General features: G+C 40.2%; 1 protein-coding gene across 2 annotated transcripts; it reads right to left on the bottom strand.

The window, feature by feature from the left end:
• Positions 1-167: 167 nt before the first annotated feature.
• Positions 168-17,885, bottom strand: LONRF1 (LON peptidase N-terminal domain and ring finger 1). 2 transcript variants are annotated; one of them, XM_026093762.2, is made up of 12 exons: positions 17,055-17,881; positions 11,839-11,957; positions 9,169-9,291; positions 8,410-8,556; positions 7,713-7,950; positions 7,536-7,626; positions 6,563-6,677; positions 5,870-5,991; positions 4,511-4,669; positions 4,236-4,398; positions 3,372-3,524; positions 168-1,431 (listed from the first exon to the last, which is right to left on the bottom strand). In XM_026093762.2, exons 1-12 carry the CDS (start codon positions 17,647-17,649, stop codon positions 1,273-1,275), a joined length of 2,184 nt encoding a protein of 727 aa, XP_025949547.1. In that variant the 5' UTR covers positions 17,650-17,881; the 3' UTR covers positions 168-1,272. The 2 variants fall into 2 exon arrangements, with proteins under 2 accessions (XP_025949547.1, XP_064367196.1); XM_064511126.1 differs by lacking the exon at positions 4,511-4,669 and having other exon boundaries at positions 17,055-17,885.
• Positions 17,886-20,927: the final 3,042 nt, after the last annotated feature.

The following is a 20,927-nucleotide window of genomic DNA, read 5'->3' as shown; positions in this document are numbered from 1 at the left end:
TGGCTAATTATCAGAGACAGGTACTATAATCAGAAATGGATTAGGTACATACCACTTAAATGATGAAGTGCCCACAACCTTGATCTAGATTAAACAGCTGCTTCTGGTTTTACTTAAGATCCCAGAATAGGAGCATATGGGAAATGAAAATTATTTTTAGTTCCTGATAAAGTTAAAAATATTACAAACTTTTAGCTTTTATTGAAAATTAAATATATTAGCAAAAGCAAGAATTAAGAAATACTTTACAAATGATTTACATACAAGAAAGCCAGTATCAGACATATTCACAAGTATGCAAACTTTTAATTACAAAAAGTACCTACTGGTAGCATGATGCTAACCTTGCCACTGCAGTGTGCTCTACTATTGATATGAATAAGGCATAGAACTCACATTTGCACCAACTTAAAAAGTCCAAAGAAAACTTTAAGCTTTTAAATCCTGGATGCACAATCCCCAATACACACACACACACACACTCTAAAGTTTCTTCTTAAAATCTCTATAAACTAAGTGTGTGCTCTGGAAGAACAGCCAGCTTGAAAAGCCCAGTAAAAATGTAACTGGAACTGAGGTTTAGTTTTCAGTTTCCTTTTTAACATGTACAGGTCTAAGTATGTAAACCATATTCACAGTTTAAGTATTTTTAGACAGAAGTACCTTTTTTTTTTTTTTTTTGCATCTGTTCCTTACAGTTGGCTCTCAGTTCAGCATACAGTTCAAAGTGTCACCTGTTTTGTGATACATACATTTACAAGATAACAAAAAATCTGTGCCATCTTCATGGTCAAGACAATTCCACATGAGCAGTAATATCCAACAGTGACATTCAATACTATGTTTCAATTGTGCAAATAGCAACAGAACAATTGTATGAGGCAAATTTATTTGTAAAACCTTTAATACCTCTTCAGTGTTGTAAACTTGGACTGTCAGCCTTCAGTCCTGCACTTCCCACAGCTTTAAAAAGTCAGTGGCTAAAATTATCAAGTCTCAAAATGTTCTCTTCTACATAGTGCAAATTGTAACGTAGATAATGTGAAAAACATATCTGGCTGGATTGACTTTGTGCAATTATCAGTGGTCTTCTCTCATAGTTGAGGAAAGTGTGCATTCAAGGAACCACGTGGTTCAGGAAGTTGGGAGTAGGGGAAAAGCAGTTCCACATTACACTTCTCAAACCAGCGCTAGATGTGCAAAGGCAGCAAAAATTCCAGCTGCTACTACAACCAGAACAGAATAACTTTTCAGGAAGACCCAGGCGGTTAGTCATTTGGACTGGTCTCTAGAAAAATACGTGAGTATATGCTGGATTTTTATCAGACGGTCTTTTAAAGACATCATAGAGAGAACTGAAAGTTGGTATCTGGGGTCTACTGGGAGAACAGCTAGAAGCCACCAACACCAAGCAGGACCATTGGGCATTGCCTAAAAATAAAGGATAAGTTAGTTATTCATACCCAATACAGTACAGTTGAATAACATGATAAAGATATCAAAAGACAAAGTTGCCAAAGAAATAAAGGTTAATTTAAAGTTTGATACCAGCTAGAGAATCCTAGATCCATAGGATCAGAAGGGATCATAAAGACATCTGATCCTTCCCCAACTTAGAAGTCAAATAAAGTATACTTACACTAAGCCTGATAAAAGCTTAGGTTGTGGGGGTGGGTGGGTGTGCATGCTCCCCCCTCCCCCCCCCCTTTTTTTTTTTTAAATAAGGACAATAAAGGAAATGCACAGCTCTTTTAGGAAAGGTTGGCCAAGCATAGGACAGTCGCCTAATAACTAATCTCCCTGACACAAACTAAATCCATTACTTGTCATGCTATTCTTGAGCCTTGAACAGTGAAACCTAACATTTTCTTTACAATGGCCCTTATCATATTTGAAGGTTGCCTCCATCTACCACCTACTCATGTTCCCCCTTCAGTACTTCCTAGACAGAGCAGGACGAGTAGATCAGTTCCTTCAAACTCCTAAGCTTATAAAACATGTTTTGTAACTCTTTTCTGTACTTTACTCAATCCTCTACCTCATGCCTGAAATGCACGGCCCAAAACTGGGCATCATACTCCTCTGCTGAGGTCATGTCACTGCAGAGCAGATAGAGTACCTCCAAAGATTGCAAAACCATTCTTGTTGATATGCTCCAGGATGCTATTTGCTCCCTTTCATCTATATTACATAGCTGACACACGTGTGTGCTCTGTTATAAATCTCAGATACACACCTGCAGTACTGCTGCCTGGCTAGTTATCCTATCTTTGTGCACTTCTCTTTCCTAACACATTGTTTTAACCTTGTTCTTGATTTTTATTAGAGAAGTGTTCTGAAATCACTTCTGAATTCATATGCTGGCTGCCTCCTCATTTGGAGGTCTCCAAAGCATCAGCAGTCCTCCCAGATCAGTTGATACAGTCTCTTAAAAATATGTAGCAGACTGGATGAGAGACAGCCTTTCACAGGATATATATCTTCCACTTTGAAAGTAAAACTATTAGTGACTAAAAAGACTCTCTCAGTCTTGTTTCTGCACGTCCTGACAACCTCACCTAAGCTTTATCTCCTTGGCAATATGTTATATCAGCTACTTCCTTTCATCTGCACAGAAGGTTGTAAAACTGATCAGTGAAAAAACAGGTAATACCAAATTAGTGCTGGCTATTTACCACCATATTATCTTCCAGATGTCTGCAAAGTCATTAACTAGTTCCAATGTATTTTCAGCAGCCATAAATATGATTTCTCATTTATAACCTTCCAGGTTCTCCTTTGTGCTCCCTTTTTAAGTGGAGCTCCCTATATGTTATCTTTCTCCAGCCTCCACTCTCTCAGGATTTTCACCGTCCTTCACTAATTGTTTACAATAACCTTTAATTAATTGCTTCAGCTAATTCCCTAAGTTTAAGGTAAATATTTGTCAAATCCTAGCAGCTGCAGCAGTTTATGGCACTAGTCTGGGAGTGGGAAAAGACTTATTTGTGATCACCTCTTTGCCACAGATTACTACCTGTGTCACATGGGAGAAAATACCGAAGCATTCTTCAGCTTTTTCCATTTCAAATCTAACGGCTTTACACAAACCAACAGCTTAAAATGCTACTGATACTCAAACTAGCTAGCTTGAACTTGTTTGAGCTAGTTTACTAGTTTTATCTACACAGAAGCATAACATCCTTGCCCACAGAAACTGTTGAACAGTAACAGAATTGCCTTTTGTTGCTTCTCATGAGAGATGACTTGAGCAGAAACATGATGTAGCCTTATTTGCTTCAAAGGTGGAAGAAGAACTATTTTTAAGCAGTTAGCAGGATTTTTATTTTTAGAAATAAGCAATTAATAACTGATATTAAATGATGTCTCACCTGTATATTTTCCTCCCTGTCAGGCATTGGCCCGAAGTGTTGAAGAATTTGAGTGCGAAATTTGTTCCTTAAGTTTTGGAACCAACTACAGGCCTGATTGTAAACAAAATTGTGAAGTTCTCTCAGTTTCTTTAGCTCTTCTTCATCAGCAACCTGAAGGAGGAATGTTAAGAATACATTATGGATAAAGAAACAATTACTAAAATGTTTTAGTTAAAAACAAACAAAAAAAAACCCCACACCACATCTCATTTCAACTCTTAACATAAGTTTCCTGCGTCCTTCTCAGCCTTGACTGCTAATGACTGGATGCTAAGGAAGCCCTATGATATTAACAAAAAAATTTATCACTTTAAACATAAAGGTATTTGGTTTAAGGCAGTAAAGAAAAACAAGTGAGGTACATAATCACATGTGGAGTTCCTACTTTACAAATATCATACATATAAAACACCAACCAAAGAACTTCTAATGAGAACTCCATGGCTGTGAAACAAAACAAAAAACCAAAAAACTTCAAAGTATAAAGGCACTCCCAACAGCATCCAAAGCCAAACTGTCTTGTTTCAGAAGTCACCAAAATATTTTATCTAATATATATATTAGATATATCAAAGTAGTTACAGCCTCACAAACTACTGTTCAGATAGTTTTGCCTGTTTAAACAAGCAAAATGAAAAAAAGAACACATCGTACTTTGTTGTATTATTTCATAATAATAAAAATTTCCATCTCTTCCACATGCTGGGACCCTAACTTCCAGTGGTGTGGGTACCTAAACATCTGAAACAGAGTCCTCAAGAACAAATCAAATCTTCTGATACTAACTAATACTAGTAAGTATCCGGAAAGCATTCTGGATACCTTAACATCTTCCAAATATTCAATGTCTGCAGTGCAATAACCATCTTTCATCCCTCTTCGTAAAACTCTAAACCTCTTTCCACCAACCGTATCAACAACAGACCGTCCATCAGGTAGAAAATGAACATTCCTAATTTGCAGCATGCATCCATAATCTGCAAAACTAGAAAAGAGACCTTGTCAGTAATGCAACTATACACTCCTGTGAGGATACTTTTTTTATTTTGAAAGAAACAGAACAGAGCAGGAGCATGATGATGATGATGCAAACCTACCCATTTTGAGAATCACTTATACACATCCCAAACTGTTTAGTCCCAGTTTCCATACTTCTACGAATCATTAGTCGGTATCTTGGCTCAAACACATGTAAAGGGCAAGGCACAGTAGGATATGCCATAGTGCAAACAAACATTGGAACATTCTTGGTCAAGCTTCAAAGAACAAAGAAGAAAGAGGTGGCTTAAAATCTGATCACTTAACTATACCAAGAGAGTACATTTTTGTATTATGTTTATTAAGTCTGAGGTCATAAAGCTCATTATAATAAGTTTCATAAACAATGAAAAGCCATACTGCAAAGAGTGACTGAACACCTGTGTACTGATTTGAATACATAATGGACAGTAACTCTAATAATGAAGAGTTATCTAGTCAGTGAATGACTATTTGGGGTTTTTGTTTTGTTTTAATTTGATGCACAAACCATTATGCCTTCAGATACACTATTTTCCTGAAATTTACAAACAAATGCAGGAGTAACAACATAGTAACTACATCACCACTTGGATTATTTTCAAGGATGGACTCCAGATCAGGAGATGCAAGCCAGGGTATGATTTTTACCTTGCAAATGTCTCAGGTGAGGCCAACTAATTGAAAAACAAAATGCATTTTCTTCAAGCTTTTTTACTAAGTACGCACAACTGATAGTAGCAGATTCCATACAAACAAGTTAGCATTAAAACATTACCAGGTACTTAATTTATTGCCTTTCAAACTATAAAAAGATAATTTTAATGTATGGATTCTGCCATGTAAATTGCATGAACTGCAGCTTTAAACAGTTTTCCAGCATTCATACCTACGTACATAACGCTTTATATATCTAAAGAGATCTATCAGAGATGAATATTACAAAAAAAAAAAAAAAAAAAAAAAAAAAAAAAAAAAAAAAAAAAGCATTTCTCTTCATCAAACCTTTCCTTATCCTTCCTCCCAAACTTTTTCCTTACTAATGTCTATCATGAACTGTTTTGAAAGAAATTCAAATATGAGAGACTGCAGCCAGTTCAAAAGGACATTTCCATTAACAGCAGCAAAGCTAAAACTGAAGCCCTGTGGAAGTGCCCATGCAGAAAGAGAAATGAAAGGGCACAAACATTTTACAGAGGACTCTTATGAGCCTCACATTGCTAATACCAAAGCAGAAATTTTTATCTCAGAACTAATTAAAAAACATTTGTTCATTTTCTGAAATGTGCATTTAAGACATCAAATTAATAGAGGTCTTTATATGCCTTCATAAGTCTATACTATGCCATTATTAATAACCACAAAAACAATAAAACATTTCTAAAAACAATTTCCACACTGATCTCTCAAGTTTTTTGGATAAAAGACAGCAAGCTTACTTTGAGTGTTCAGCAGTTTCTTCAGCATGCATTCTTTTTCTCTCATGTAACTCATCAGACAGGTATTTCATTATTAATTCTTCCAACAGTTCTGTGATACTGTATCTCCTGCTTGCTAGGTACTGGAAGCAATGTTTTAAAAATGTATTAATACTTCTTACACAGTAACACAAAACTTAGGAAAATGTAGCTTTTAATTAAATGATACATGAAATATGCTCTAACAAGAGTTTTGAACCCATAAAAAGCTACAGCTTTGAAGTTCTTACATTTCACTACTTAACACCTAATGTTACCCTAATATTTGAAAATTCTGTTTTAGTTCTTAAGAGTCTGACAACTCCTGTATCTAAGTAAGTTTCTTTCTAGTAAGCATAGAAATACAATTGATTTCCCAGATTATATAGCCATACAAAAAAGGGAAGCTTACAGAAATCATCAGGAGAGTCTTAATAAACAGGTAAGAAAGTTTGCAAACACTTAAAGTTTAGTCACACCAATAAAGCAGATGATCCCTCAAACACAAAACCTTTAAGGTACTGAGGCAAACCTAATCAGCTTGTTTTGACAAAGTCTGCCTCAAGTTTTTACCTTCTAGCAGTAATCCATGACTCAAAACCAACAACTTGGATTCACTTAAGTGAAACAGCCAATAAGGTATTTGTCTTTAGAAGTTCCACTGAGAAACAGTACCTCTTTCAAACTCTCCTTACAGAGTGGACACTGAGGAGCATGGTCTAAACACCGTTCCAAGCAACCTTTGCAAAAAGTATGTCCACAAGGGGTTGTCACTGGCTCAAAGAACAGCCTGAAACAAAGTTACTAAAAATTAGATAAAACAACAAGCTTGTGTTTGGCCAAAAGTGTGATCAGTTTCATTAAATCTTTTTAAGATTTAATAAGAAATTGCATAAGGCAGAGAAAATTCATCTCATGTCTCTTCATGCTTCTTTTTCTCCCTTTACTACAGTTTGTTTCCCCTTAGCACTGCACCCCTAATTTTTTGTGCTTTCTAGTCAATCTGAACACATTTCAACATTCCAAATATTCAGCCATTTATCCCAATATATAAAGATTTTGATCCCACTGCATTCAGAATACGCAAAATTAAGTGATTCTTTAATAAGCTACATTGTTGTAATAGCAACAAACATACCATTTCCACAATTATGTCTAATTTAGCATACATAATATATTTTAAGACGTTTATTCTGCAAACCAAGATGACTCAATAAGAGCTCTCAAATACCTCAACTACATTTAGGTAGACTGACATTTTGAAGTATCTACATTTCTTAGACAGCTCTCAGAATCACAGGCAATTTATCTAAGCATTAGCCTTTCCAAAATAAAAAAGTGAAGTAGTGTTATCAACTGAAACAATACAAATACTTAACTGCAAAAGACACTGTCCTTTTTGTGTTGCCAGTTAACACTACCAGGTTTAACTTAAAAGGCAACTTGATTAAAATAATGCTGCATTATACAACGCTACAGCAAGTGACACTTTAAATAAGCATTTAACTGCTGGGATAGAGGAATGCTGAAAATTACTCTCAGCTGACATTAAGACTCATTGCACCCCATAAATGCCCCAGTTTACACTGCAAGAGATGTGTGGCCAAACATCTACAGTTAAAATATTCAATCAAAGAGAAAATATTACCTCATACACAGAGAGCACTCAAAATCTGACACATCGATCAAATTCCCTGGAATTGTTCCATAAGCCAGTATTGTGTCCCTTTTTGTATTTTCTGAGGAAAAGAGAGACAAAAATATTACTTCAAAGAAAGGCAGAACACAATAAATACTTTAAATTTCAAATTACATGACTCTTTACCTCCTTGCTTTTTGTGTTTATTTCTTCCATCTTCATGTACAACTGTATCCTGCTCTGAAAAGGAAAGCTTTCTTTTCAACAAAGCACCTTTTTCTTGGCCAGAGAGAAGGGGTTCAGAAGACACTCTCTTTAAGCCATCTTCCTTGGCAAGGTCTTTTGTTGAGTTAAGAGCATGGGCAGATTGTGCACGATTTAAGCTTCCACTGACAGGCTGCAGTATTGCTGATTCTCCTAAACTCTATAAAAATAAGATAAGCTGAACTGTACATACAGAGTAACATAAATATGTAAGTGTAAGACAAACGTGCAAAGAAATATAAGCCAAACTGGCATCCACAGTTGGTTCATTGGTTAGAGGAATCTAACAAGTCAAGATAGTACTCAGATTTGCTTGTCTTTAACAAATCAGAAGCCTCCATCTGCTTCAAAGAAGAAAAGCCTATAATTTATTTTTATTTTGTAGTGACTAATATCAAATCTCAGTAGCTTCAGATAAGTAGTTTACTGGAATGAGGAGCCTAATGCTCCAAATGAAAGCGCATTACTTCTAAAACAAAATTCTTTTTTCTGTCCAACATAGCCAATTGCAGAAAGTCAGCGTTTAGGCTGGAAAATAAGTGTGACAAATAAGGGCATCAGAGATTCTTATTTTTGCATATTAGTCAACAAAGAAAAGTTATCTTGTAATTTTTGTTACCTGCTCAGGACAAAGTTGCAAATTGCAGGAAGACTCAGTCACCTCAGAACCAAGTATAAAAGGTTTATTTCGAACATGTGGTGAACTCCAAGCAGATTCCTTCAGACACTCTCCTAAATTTTCTGGTGACAGCACATCACACAATGTCTAGAATATAAACAGCTGAGTGGTCATAATAATGAAAAAGGATCTAGGTATAGCTTTATTACAAAGCTTCATATGAAAAATAAGAATTTAATTTACATGAAGTTACCCTCATGAACAGAGCTTTATTAACAACTAAGAACAGCTGAAAACAGGCAAAGAGCTATGAATCCATATACATATAACTAAACAGAAGTTTATATAGAAATCTTTTCCCACTAAAAGGGAGTCAACGCTTCAGAGTCAGACATTATCAATTCAATATCATTAAGATTTTTCAATGTAATGTTTTATATTAAAGAAAAACAGCTATGTTCTGAGCATGAAAGACTTCTGTTTACAGTGTCCAAGTTTGCTGTCTGCTTTCCAGACTTCTATATTTTCCTTTAGTAACTTCAAAAGCACAAGTACTTTGGAACGTGTATTTAGAACTTGTACACTAGGACTACCTATTCAACGCAATACAATGCATCTTGAAAGGAAGTAATCTAAATGTCATCTGAGCCTTCTCTGTAGGCACTGAAGACTGCCAGATGCTCGAAGTCTACAATAATGGGAGCTTTATAAAGGAATCAAGACAGAGCGATAGTAATCCAGTTTGATATATCAAATTACCCTTTCTACTTCTAGCTTGGCTGGAAGAAAATCCTCATCAAGGGCTAAGCACTGTAGAAACAGTTGTAAGGCATCACCTACAAAGCCAGAGTCATGCAGCACTTTTCCTTTTCGGAAGTATACCTGAGAAACAGATAACAAAGACATTTGTAGAGAGTATATAGAACTGCAGTATTCAACTTACAGGCATTACAACAGAGCTAGAATTAGAAGCCTCAATGACAAAGAGAATGTACCTCTTCAGCAAGCCTCAGCTGTGCAGAATGTGAAAGATTTACATGCCTTCTCTAACATAAATCCCCTACATTGTTTTAAAAGAGCCACGGGATGGGCTGGCATTAGTCTCCTTCCAGTGAATTTGTTTTGGTTTACACAAAGGGTTAAAATCCTGCCAAGCATTAAATTCACACAAGGCCTTAATTTCTCCTTTCCACGAGCCTTTGGAGGAGGGAACAGGGACGTACAAGGCAAATTATCACATTTCCCTGTATGATAGCTTACACAGGATACCCTTTTTGCCTCGTGTCATCAAAAGCCTTATGGTTCTAGTCTACAGGAAAAGACTAACTATAAACAGAACAAACCATACTACCACACATCCCTTACATGCATCTTAATTTACATCTTCAATACAAACCAATGCACTTTTGAAATTATTTCACCCAATCATATTTTATTCCTGAATTTTAGGTACCAGTTAGAGGAAAATAATAATAATAATAAAAAAATCAGTTTGCTATTTTCCTCTATAAAAAAGGAGAAACACCACAGACTGTTGGTGAACCTATACATCATAGGATGTTACAATTAAGAAGTCCCTTATCCAACTCATTTCAATTTTAAAAAGCTGCATTCACAGTAATAGATAAAAGTTACATAAAAGCAATGCAGATGTAGACTAGATTTTGGATAATGGACCAGAAAATTGAATTAAAAAAATTCAGTGCAGTTTCTACAGAACAACTGCCACTATTAACAGTAGTCTGTTAAATAAAGCTGTCAGATGAGGGCATGCATCTCCTTTGATGCATGTGGGCAGTTCCAGTAAGATATATCCTGAAGAAGGAAAGCATGCACATTCTCCTCTTAAAGATTGCTTATCTCCCTAGAGAGATAAGAATTGTTAAAGGCATCTATCAAACCAAGCTCAGTTAAGTTACGCAAGGCTTTTTTCCAAACATATAGAAAAGTAAACAACACCACCAATACTGACAAGCAAAGAGAAAAGTAGGATGCTCTTTTGAATTTGCAGAAGTCATGAAAGTGCTGACCACAGAAGAAACCAAGCAGAAGCAGTTATCTCCCCTTCCTCAGCAATATCTGGCCACTCCTGCTGTGCTCAGAGTTCAGCTGGTACTGCAATGAGCAGCATCTTACAATTAGGAAGGCCAGTGACTCCTCAGCTGCCTGAACGATTTGCAAAGCCCAGTTCCCACTAAGATTCTCTAGGCCTTCCAAAAGAAAGAAACCTTCCAAGCTAAAACAGCAGTGTCCTTATCAAAAAGCAACAAAAAGCCCACCAAAAAAAACCCAAAAAATCACACCAAACAGATGTTGCAGGTTATGCCAGCACAAACTGCTCCAAATCCTAGTACTGGAGCCACTAAAAAAGGCCCAAACACATTTATATTTTTTAACCATTAAATACTATTGCAAAAGGATTTAGTATTTGTGCCAAATATATTTCATTCTTGGTAGCATTTGAAAAGAGAAACTGTATTTTCCTATTTATATAACACAGTTTCATCGATAAAACCTGAAAAATGAGATAAATTTTGACTTAACATAGAACTAAAATTCTAGCCCTGACTAGTACCAGTGCCCCCTCATTTCACATGATGTTCTCAAAGAACAGATACTACCGAAAATGCTTTGACTTTGGGAAATACAGCCAAAGTATAACTCTTCTGGGAAATGCAGAGCTTTAAAAGGAACAACTTGTAGATAGTGTAAGAAATTTCAAAACTCCATTACATCAACCTACCAAACATACAGGCCCCAGAAGTACCTTTAAGCAACTGAAGCTGGCTGCGCAATTTCAGCCAGCACGCCAACTAGTCAGTAACATTAAGCTGAAGTTTGTGAATATTTGATAACTTTTAAGAGAACACATCAAAATTTTCTTCCTATAAAGAAATAAATACCTATGAAATAACTGTAAGCAGCACAAAAATACTTTATAATGTTCCCCAAGACATCAGTTCTACTCCACTTAACCCTTTGTCAATAGCCACCTTCTCATGTTGTGGTATGAGCTAACAATAATCAAAGTTTTTGATAAAGACTAAATTAACAGCTCCAGGTGGATTAGTTTGCTTTTTTGCATAAAAGAGGAAAAACAAACAAAAATCTTAGCCTAGAACAGGATGCCAAAGACTAACACAAACAACACTTCTGTAAGAGAAGCACAATATTCATCAACTCACTCTAACTTGCTGTACTTACTAATAGTCTGGTCTCAGAATAGAAAATGTTTTAACATACTTTTTAGTACTCTGCATGTCTTACAAGATTAAGTGTTTTCTTAAATCGAGTGCTCAGATAATACTTGGAAGTTTTTATACAAATTAACTGACCAAGTTTCTTAATTTGATGCAAGTATAATTTTGAATTTATTAATTTCATAGATAAACACAGATTTTGAAAAATGAAAGCTTCACATCAACTTACCTCTGGCCAATTTGGCATTTTAGAAATAACAAAATTTAGATCTTCTATGGCTGTTTTATACTCGTGGAGGCCAGCATATGACTCAGCTCTGTAAATTCTTAGCATCAAGTCACCAGAATCTGAAGACAGAATTAAATAGCATTTTTAATCAGTCAAAAGTCTGTAATTTTTAATTAGATATGCTTTTACAGCTATAAAAGTCATAACTATGATAGATGAAAATAATATACTTCTCTGTACCATACCGTCAATATAACTGCCATGTAGTTTGCTCCTCCCACCATTTAAGCATTTGGATGAAAATGCGTGAAATAATTCTAAGCTCATTCCTTTCAAGCTAAAGATCAGCTATCAAATCCTCTAATGTTTCTGGTAGTAAAAAGAAAATAGATTTTTTTTTAAAAAAAAATCTAACACTAAGGCTGACAGACTAAAATACTGTTCAATACTTCCCTGACAGAAGTTGACTAAATAGATTTTAGTTTCACAGTGCATCTGTTTAAAACCACACAAATATGGGAGCTCATCTTACTTGTAAAATCTGAATACTAAAAAGTTAGGTTTGTTTTCAAATGTTTGAATTTTGTTTAGGCTAGCATTTGTTTTTCTAATGCCCAACCCCTTCCAGATACAATACTGGTACTTTTACAATGACATCACCTGATAAGTATCAGAAGTCTTTATCACTATGTTGTCTGAAAAGAGATAGGCAATACCAGAAAGCCATTAACACGAACTGGCAGCCCTGCTGTAGGGAATTATAATAGCAGAACTTCTGCAATGGAAAAACATTAGTGTGGGTTCAGTAAAGACAAGTTCTCATGTCCAAAACCCAGCATTTTGCACTTTCAGGAAAGCAACTGCACTGGAAGCGTAGCCATCTACATTCCATTAAAATAATGGTTTTTATAATACAACTTATAGTTTTTACTTGGAAAAAGCCAGTAGACTGCTCCCTGTTCTTGATTTTTTTTTTTAGTACATCTGTGTTTTCCACTGAAAAGATGTTAGAGATAAACAAGTCAAATATTGGTCTGTGGTAACCAGATACTCAAACTAAATAGTTAAGTTTGTTTCAACAAGACTTTGCAGGAGGTAAAAATCATTTCAATATTCTAGTGTCTTAGTCTATTCTAAACATCTAGTTTAAGCTTTCACAATTTCCATCATTAACTTGTTTTACACTTAAATCTGCTTCAGCAGGAAGCCAGACTGGTCAGCATCCCCGTGTATTCCAAAGCACTGCTTTGTATTTAGATCCACTATGCTACATGTAAAAGATCTCAATGGAAAAGAAATAGTTAAGAAGATCAAAACTGGCAATGCATTTCATAGCTGAAACTACTCAAGAGTTATTCTGATTATGTTTTGAGTTGACAGCTTCCCTTCAAACACAAATATTCCCAAACTTTTTTTATTATTATTATTTTAATATATTTTTTCTTATGTCTAACAGAAGCTTGGGAAACCGTTTGTCTAACTTAAAACAAACATGCAATTCTGCAACTAGAAGAACTCTGAAGCCTGCTTTCCTGTGGCTTTGTGTTCTGTGACTATTAGAGGCTAGTAGGGCAGGAGCTCTGATCAAACTCTTCAGACAGTGGTTTTCTGTATTTGACTGTTTTGTGTCAAACACAGTTAATATAAACAGAAAGTCTTTTCTTCAGAGGTTGCAGTAACGTGGGTCTTCATCCTCTAACAAGCTACTTATCTGCACATAATCAGAAGCAGTTCATCTTTTTCAAACCTCTGCTACAAGTAGAAGACCTGAGCAACTCTGAGCCTTGTTTCCTGTGGGGAAGGCAAGGGGGAGTTTGAAGCTAAAAACGTCAGTTCAAATCTAGAGCAGGTGAACAGTTCGTCCATTTGCTTTTCAAAGAATGAAGCATGGTTCCAACTGAACTGGTATGAAATAAAGGGCCAAATGAAAGAGTTTAATTAGGATGCCAACCCTGCTGCTGAATACAAACACTGCCAATGAATAATCAATGCAATTAAACCAGGTCTAAATATTTTCAAGACCAAGACCTAAATTTACCCGCCACTTTTGCAACCAGAATTTAATTTCTAAGTTTTATACTTTTGAAAACATTGTCTGGCAATGTTTCAGAATATATTTTCATATTTTCCACCTAAAGTGAGGATGTAAAACTATTTTGACTCCTTAGACCAAAGAATAAATATGTAGCAGGAACCATTTGTGCTTGAATGTTCAGTTTCAGCAGCCCAAAACGTTATAAATATAAAAGTCACCTCCAGTATATCCAAAGGATTTTAATAAAATATTATGTGTAGCAGTTATTATTACATTAATAGGAAAGTACACAGAGGTGGGGGAAAGCACTCAATATGTCCAGGTTTTTTTTAATATTTCTTTCAAAGCATCTGCTCCTAGCTACCATCAGTGAGAGCATACCAATAAATGAACCATCTCTGGTCGGTCTGACCCAGTATGGTTATTTCTTATAAAATAGTCCGAATTTTTCAAAATAGGAAACACACTGCACCCACCATACAACAAACCTGTACATCTATTGCCAGAGTAATTCTGAATACAGTATTATAGAGCCACCATGATGGTCGAGGTTGCAACATACAACCTATAAAAGGCTGAGGGAACTGGGCTTGCTTAGTGGAAAGATCAGAAGGCTTCAGGAGAACCAAATAGCCTTCCAGTACCCAGGAGGAGGCTACCTAGAAGACAGAAGTGGGGTCTTTATTGAAGTCCATGGAAGGAAACCAAGAGACAGTCATAAACTGAAAAAAGGGCAGTTTTGACCTGAAATGAGGAAAAAAAAACAAAAACAGAAACTTTTCACTATTAAAGCACTGAAACAGGTTGCCCAGAGAGGTTTTGCAATCTCCATCCTTGGAGGTTTTCATGACTCAGCTGGACAAAGCCTTAAACAAGCTGCACAGAATACTTGCTTTGAGCAGAAGGTTGGACTGGAGACCTCCTGAGGTCCCCTCTAGCCAGAACAAGCCTGTGATCTCTCCCAAGCCCGTTTACTCAAGACTATTAGCTATGTCCTTCAGGATACTTGACTATAGACAGGCTGTATTTGGATTTTAATTCAATAGACTGCCTTTAATTAAACTATTTCATTTCAATCCCCACAGGGCATATTTTATCAATATGAATGTTAACATTCCTCGTGTTTTTCAAAAGTAACTTTCTGGCAAACCTCTCAACAGTACTTTATCTTTCAAATATCTCAAGAAACAGAAGTTATTAAGAGATGCTATCTGAATAAAAGATGTAGTGCTGATGCTTTAGTTTTACATTAATTACAAGCTTTTAACTCTCTATCTGCACTAAAAAAAAACAGAGATGAGCTAGCTAAGGAGGAAACTGAAACAGTACATAAATGATTTTAAATAACACACATTTCTTACTGTGTGCCTTTTCTACCTCTAAATGTTTGCAGGAATTCATGCTCTGGAGGAAAGGGGAAACTGCACCAACAAGACCTTAGGCATTTCTTAATCAGGTCCCCACTGGCCTTAAACCACCTGAAACTTGTAGCTATGAGTCTGTAACTCTTTAAATCCACATTTAATGTAAATCTGTACGCTAATTCATGGAATTCTTTAGGATCCTTCTCAGAATGCTTGGAACATAACTGGAATATTGATCATTCTCCGGATTGGAGACACAGGAAAAAGGTGTACAAAAAAGAAACAGAGCTTAAAGCTCTGAATCTAGCACATATACAGAATTTGAATAATAAAGTCATGGATAAGCATCACAGTTAACTATCTTCCAATTTTAAAGCCACTGTTAAAACCAAAACTCAAGATGTAACTTCACAAAAAAAAAAGAAAATTATTTCCCCACAGATATCTAAAGCCTTATGGTATTGCTAAAACCATAAAAAAATACTAGAGTTTACAGAATTAAGTAGTGTTCTGATGAGTGTTCTACTAGTTTGCTCTTTTATTCCTTCAAAAACAATATTGAACCGTGAAACAGAATCCATGTAACCCTTTGATCAATAATGGATTTGTCATTTTGCATCCTGAAGGCCACTGAGCTTTGACTCTGTTTCCCTATGACCTGTAGGAGTCAATGCTGTATTTCACAACACACAAAGAGAAAAATAATCTACTTCTTACAGCTCCAAGGTTAAAAATAGATCAGTCACTTCCTTAGGTCCCATCTATGCTCCATATCGCAAACACCCTGCAGCTAACAAACATCCAAGATTTAATCTCACCTATACTGAAAACAGCTTATTCTGGAACCAAATCTGACATATCCCCCCCGAAGTGATGGGAAGGATTAGACTTAAGCAAACTTTTGTTTTTCTCCGTAGCTGAAAATTGTAAAATGCAATGCATTTAATTTATGAAGATATTAATTCCTAGATTTCTGAACAGAAACAAAAGGGCACAAACGGAAACGGCAGCTCCACAGGTCACCAAATGTTAAAAACCACATAATACTTCGGCACGGGATCAGTCTAGGTATCTCAACCACCAGAATGGGACTCCCTGTACGAAGACTAAACTCTGGAAAACCTGTCCGTATGGCGAGCGTGCATGGCACCGGGCAGGCTACCCGCGCCCGCCGCGCAGCACCCCCGGGCACGCCCCCGCCCCCGCTCCTCGCGCCCGCTCCGCCGCGCGGCGCCCCGACCACACCCACCGGTGATGTCACCGCCGTTACACAACCTGTCCCGCTCCGTGCCCGCCGCTTATGCAACGCGCCCGGCCTGCCGCGAGCCGTCGCGGCGACACCCCGCACTGCGAAAATAGGTCTCGCCCAGGAAACCAGGTTAAACACGGCGACGGAACCTCTCCCGCCCAGGCGCGGCCGCTGCTAAAGCCAGAAGAAGCCAAACCCGCGCTCTCCTGCAGGAGCCCCTCGGAGGGGGCGCGGTGGCCCCAGGGGACCGTGCCGGCCGCTCCCCCCGCTGCTGGGGGTCGCGCCCCGCTGCCAGGCGCGGTACTCGGCCACGTCCCCAGGGGCTGAACGCCGCCGGGGGCTGCGGCGAGGCCGCTTGAACCCTCTCAGCAAACTCCGCGAAACTTTTTTTCAAGCCATTCCGCCCGCCGACAGCCTCCGCCCACGCCGGGCCGGCTCCCTCCCGCACGGCTCGCAGCTCCGAGAAGGGGCTCAAGGGCCGGGAAGGCAGCGCCCGCCGCCGACCCCGCCGCGCTTCGCCGGCAGCCCGCCCCGCTCCGGGCCGCCTGCTGCCCCCGTCAAGCCTTACCCGCTCGCAGAGCCTGGCCGGCGGCGCTCAGAGCTTCTCGGAAGCGGCCCTGCGCCAGCAGCTCCTCCAGGCGGCCCCCGGTCCTCGCCCTCTCGCACTCGCCCGGGAACCACTTCTCCGCCAGCTGGTTGAGGACGACGCTGGTGCGCAGCGGGGCCGCGCCGGTGCCGCCCGCCGGCGGCAGCCAGTCCCGGCAGCGGCGGCAGCGGGCGCGCAGCTCCCTGCGCAGACAGCGGCGGCAGTAGCTGTGCCCGCACGGCACGGTGACCGGCTCGCCCAGGAACCTGCGGCAGCCGCAGCAGCGCAGCGGCCCGCCGGCCGCGCCCCCGCCCTCCGCCGCGCGGTCCCGGCCCTGCCGCAGGCGGTGGTTCAGCGCCAGGCAGTCCACGAGGGTCCCGAGGCGCTGCGGCCCGGCCAGGGGGCCGAGGCACAGCGACGCCAGCGAGGAGCCGACCACTTCCTTCAGGCGGTTCCCCGGCACCAGCCTCTCGCGCAGCAGCAGCTCCCGCTCGCCATCCGCCTCCCCGCCGAGCCTCCCGCTGCCCCCCGGCTCCGGCGCCGCCTCCGAGCCCACGGCCACCGGCGAGAACGCCATCAGCTGCCCGGCTCCGGCACGGGGGTGTGGCGCGCCCGCTCTGCCGCGGCGCCGAGGCACTGGCGGCGAGGGGAGGGGCGGGGCACCGCCCCCCTCGCGCCGGGGCGTCACGCGCGCGCGCGGCCCCGAGCAACAGGCGCGCCCAGCGCTGCCCCTTTTCGAACGCTACCGCCGCGGCGCCCCGCGCGCCCTAGCCCCGCCGCCGGCTTACATAAAACGCGGCGTCACCTGACCGCCGGGCGGGCTCCTCATTGGCCGGGGGCGGCGTCGCGCCAGGCGGGGCAGGAGGCGGGCGCAAGACGGAAGGAGGTTACAAAACACCGCTCCATGCGCCTTCCGTAACGACCTCACGCGCGGGGGGGCGGGGCTGGTCCGGGTCTTGGGGCGTGAGTCACGCGGGGGCGCCCGCGGGTTCCCGGCAGCGCGCGCTGCCGCCCGGGGGGGCGGGCACGTGCGGGAAGGCCCGGCGGCCGTTGGGGCCGTTGGTGCCTCTCGGGGGCCCCGCGGCGTGAAGGGGGGCGGGGCGGCGGGCTGTGGCGGCGCCGGCAGGAGCGGCCGGTCTGGTGAGGGCCGGGCGTTACCGGCGCCGCGGGGCTCTGGGGTCCGGGCGTTGCGGAGGGGCCGGGGGAGCCGCCGAGCGCGGGAAGACAGACCTGAGGGGCCGGATGGGGGCTCCGGAGCTGTTGGGGCTGCGGAGACTTCACCTGGCGGGTCCCTGCCGGAGCACCCCGCTGCGGCCGCCCTCCCGGCGGCGGATGCTCGCGCCCGCCTCGCCGCCTCGGGCGGCCCGTTTGGCTTGGGAATCCCGGTGTTGTTTTTTTAAGGACGCTATCCCGTGAAAGTTCCAAGATTAAGAAAAAAATATTTGTCCTTAGGGCTTACGTACTTCTTGCTCTTTCCTTGAATGTGTCCAGCACATTGTGTAGCGCACACATAGGAGGGGGCTGATATTTTCGTAGTTCAGAGCTGTTGTGTATGTGCTATGCTCTAACAGGCAGTTGGTGCAGTAGATCTCATGCTTTCTAGGAGTATAAAGTAGTAAGCCCAATGCTGTTTGGGAAACACCGGATCTACTTCACATAAACTAAGTACATTATGTAAATGTAGTGCATTTTCATGAGGGAAACATAATGGGCATAGAGATATATGTCAGCTTCTAATGGAGGCATGGAGTCTCTTGCATGAGTACTGTGCATTTACAGCACAGATCTGATGCCTTTTTTTTTTTTTTAAAGAAAAGACTACCACTCCTGAAGTCTCAGGCAAAGATAGCAGTTGCTCTAAAAAATTCCAGGCAAGACTAACACATCTATGAATTCATGGCCTTTCTGAAAGGAACAAAGCTATATTTGTCTTCACCTGTATTTCTTGTATCACAAGCTGGGGAATGGCCCTGAAAGGCTGTTAAGAGGGCAATAGGCAGAGATACCATGACTGCAGATAACCAGAAACATACGGATTTAAGTTCTGTTGCTTTGTCTGAACTCATCCACTGTAAAATGTGCCCTCTGCAGTGCCTTTCAAGTTCCTAAAGTCAAAGAAAAGAGATGTCACAGTAATTGAAAGATCGGGTAAGAATCTGGGTATATTTTAAATGTAAAGAGATATGAAAGATAGTCTCAGAGTAATTATTCATAAAATGTAGTCTACGTGAGTTAGGAAGTGCAAATCCAAGCAAAGAGCAAAGTAAAAGAGATGCCTATAATGAGAACTTGAGTGATGGTTAGGTAAGATAAAATGGTTTGGACCAGAAAGGTTGTGTCTGTTTTAGGCATGGCAAGTGTGAGCTGGCCCTTAATGAAATATTGGGGAGAAAAGCAGAAATTCAAGATAGAAATAAAACTCTGAAAGAAATACTGTGAGCTGTCATCAGAGAGATCAGTAGTTTATTTTGCATTTCAGATTAGATTACCTGAGGAAGTGGAAAAGAAGAATAAAGCAGAACAAAGTTTAAGCATTTGTGTAACTTCCTTAAAAAGCTGGAATTAGGATGATAACATTATCCTCTGCAGGAACAATTAAAAACAGGTAGAACTGAAAACCCGTTTCTCTCCACTGTTGCCACAAAACTTATAAAAGTTTGTACGTTAACACTCATTCTACTGATTCATGCAACATTGTCAGCTACAATCGGCTAACTTTCATAATTCTTGATATGTAGGAACAGAATCATTGTAGTTTTACCACAAGTCTCGGAGCATAAGAGTTATTTTTTTCCTCCATCATCATCACTTCAAAATAGTGGAAAAAAACAAGGGAGTAAAGAGAGGGTGGATGAATGAATGAACAGAGAGCCTGCTGTTTTCCACTGCTCCCACCAATTTAGAAATCTATCTTTAATTAGTACATTTCTTCAGAGCCGGCTCTTTATGCTAGCAGTACTTACTGTCCCTGTAATCCGTTACTGTCTCCTAATGTTTGTGATATGTGCTGTTCTCTGCATTCACAGTTGCTCTTATTTTCTTCTGACTGTATTTTCACTTTGTTCTTATTCTCTGGGCGTTCATTTTTGACCACTGTTGGAAATAGGATACTGGGCCCATTTGGACCTTGGTGCGACCCAATATGGTCATTTCTGTATCTTTAAGGTGCAGTTTATTCTTCAAGCTTTCTTTTTCATGCTTTTTTTCTCCTTTGGCATGTTTAACTAAAGAAGAAAAGAATTGATTTTGTAATCTTTCACTGCGTTATTGTCGGGTTGCGATAGTTATGCAAGGTGGGGGGGAAGGCATGTAACTTTTTACTAGTTTAGATAATACACTTTCCCCTCTGCCATCACCCCATTAAAAAAGAACACACACACAACAAAAATGGTTATTTCCTACTGGAGGACCAGACCTAAGTGATACTTCAAAAAAAAAAAAAAAAAAAAAACCCAAAAAACCACAGTTGTACTGTACGTATGGGCCATTCTAAGAAAAGCTTGAAGGACTGTCCTTCCCCATCCTACTGTACAGAAGTACTTTACAACTTCTTACATAAGTCATGGTAGTCCTCATTCAGAAAGATAGCTACAGAGTTTTATCCCCACAGGAGAGGGAGGTAGAAGTATATTCCTTTCTTATGCTTTTTAAGCTTCTGATTGGATGTTTCTTGAAGCAATTTCTTGTACAAATAGTGTCTGCAACTCAACTAAACACGAGATAACAATAAAGCATTGTTTTAAATGATGTTTGGCCCTACTTCAGGTAAATATGTAAAATTACCCTAATTCAAGATCTTCAGCAATAAACAACAATATAATCGAAACCAAGCAAAACTAACCCAGGCTGAAGAAA

This window comes from Dromaius novaehollandiae, chromosome 4 (assembly GCF_036370855.1).
Source record: "Dromaius novaehollandiae isolate bDroNov1 chromosome 4, bDroNov1.hap1, whole genome shotgun sequence".
Classification (NCBI taxonomy): domain Eukaryota; kingdom Metazoa; phylum Chordata; class Aves; order Casuariiformes; family Dromaiidae; genus Dromaius; species Dromaius novaehollandiae.
This window is presented reverse-complemented; position numbering and strand designations above follow the sequence as displayed.

Coding starts and splice junctions, on each gene's coding strand:
- LONRF1 (XM_026093762.2), bottom strand. CDS start 17,649: ATGGCGTTCTCGCCGGTGGCCGTGGGCTCGGAGGCGGCGCCGGAGCCG. Junction 7,627..7,712: donor TAAACACAAAAAGCAAGGAG/GTAAAGAGTCAT, acceptor TCTTTTCCTCAG/AAAATACAAAAAGGGACACA. Junction 3,525..4,235: donor AATATTTGGAAGATGTTAAG/GTATCCAGAATG, acceptor TTCCTCCTTCAG/GTTGCTGATGAAGAAGAGCT.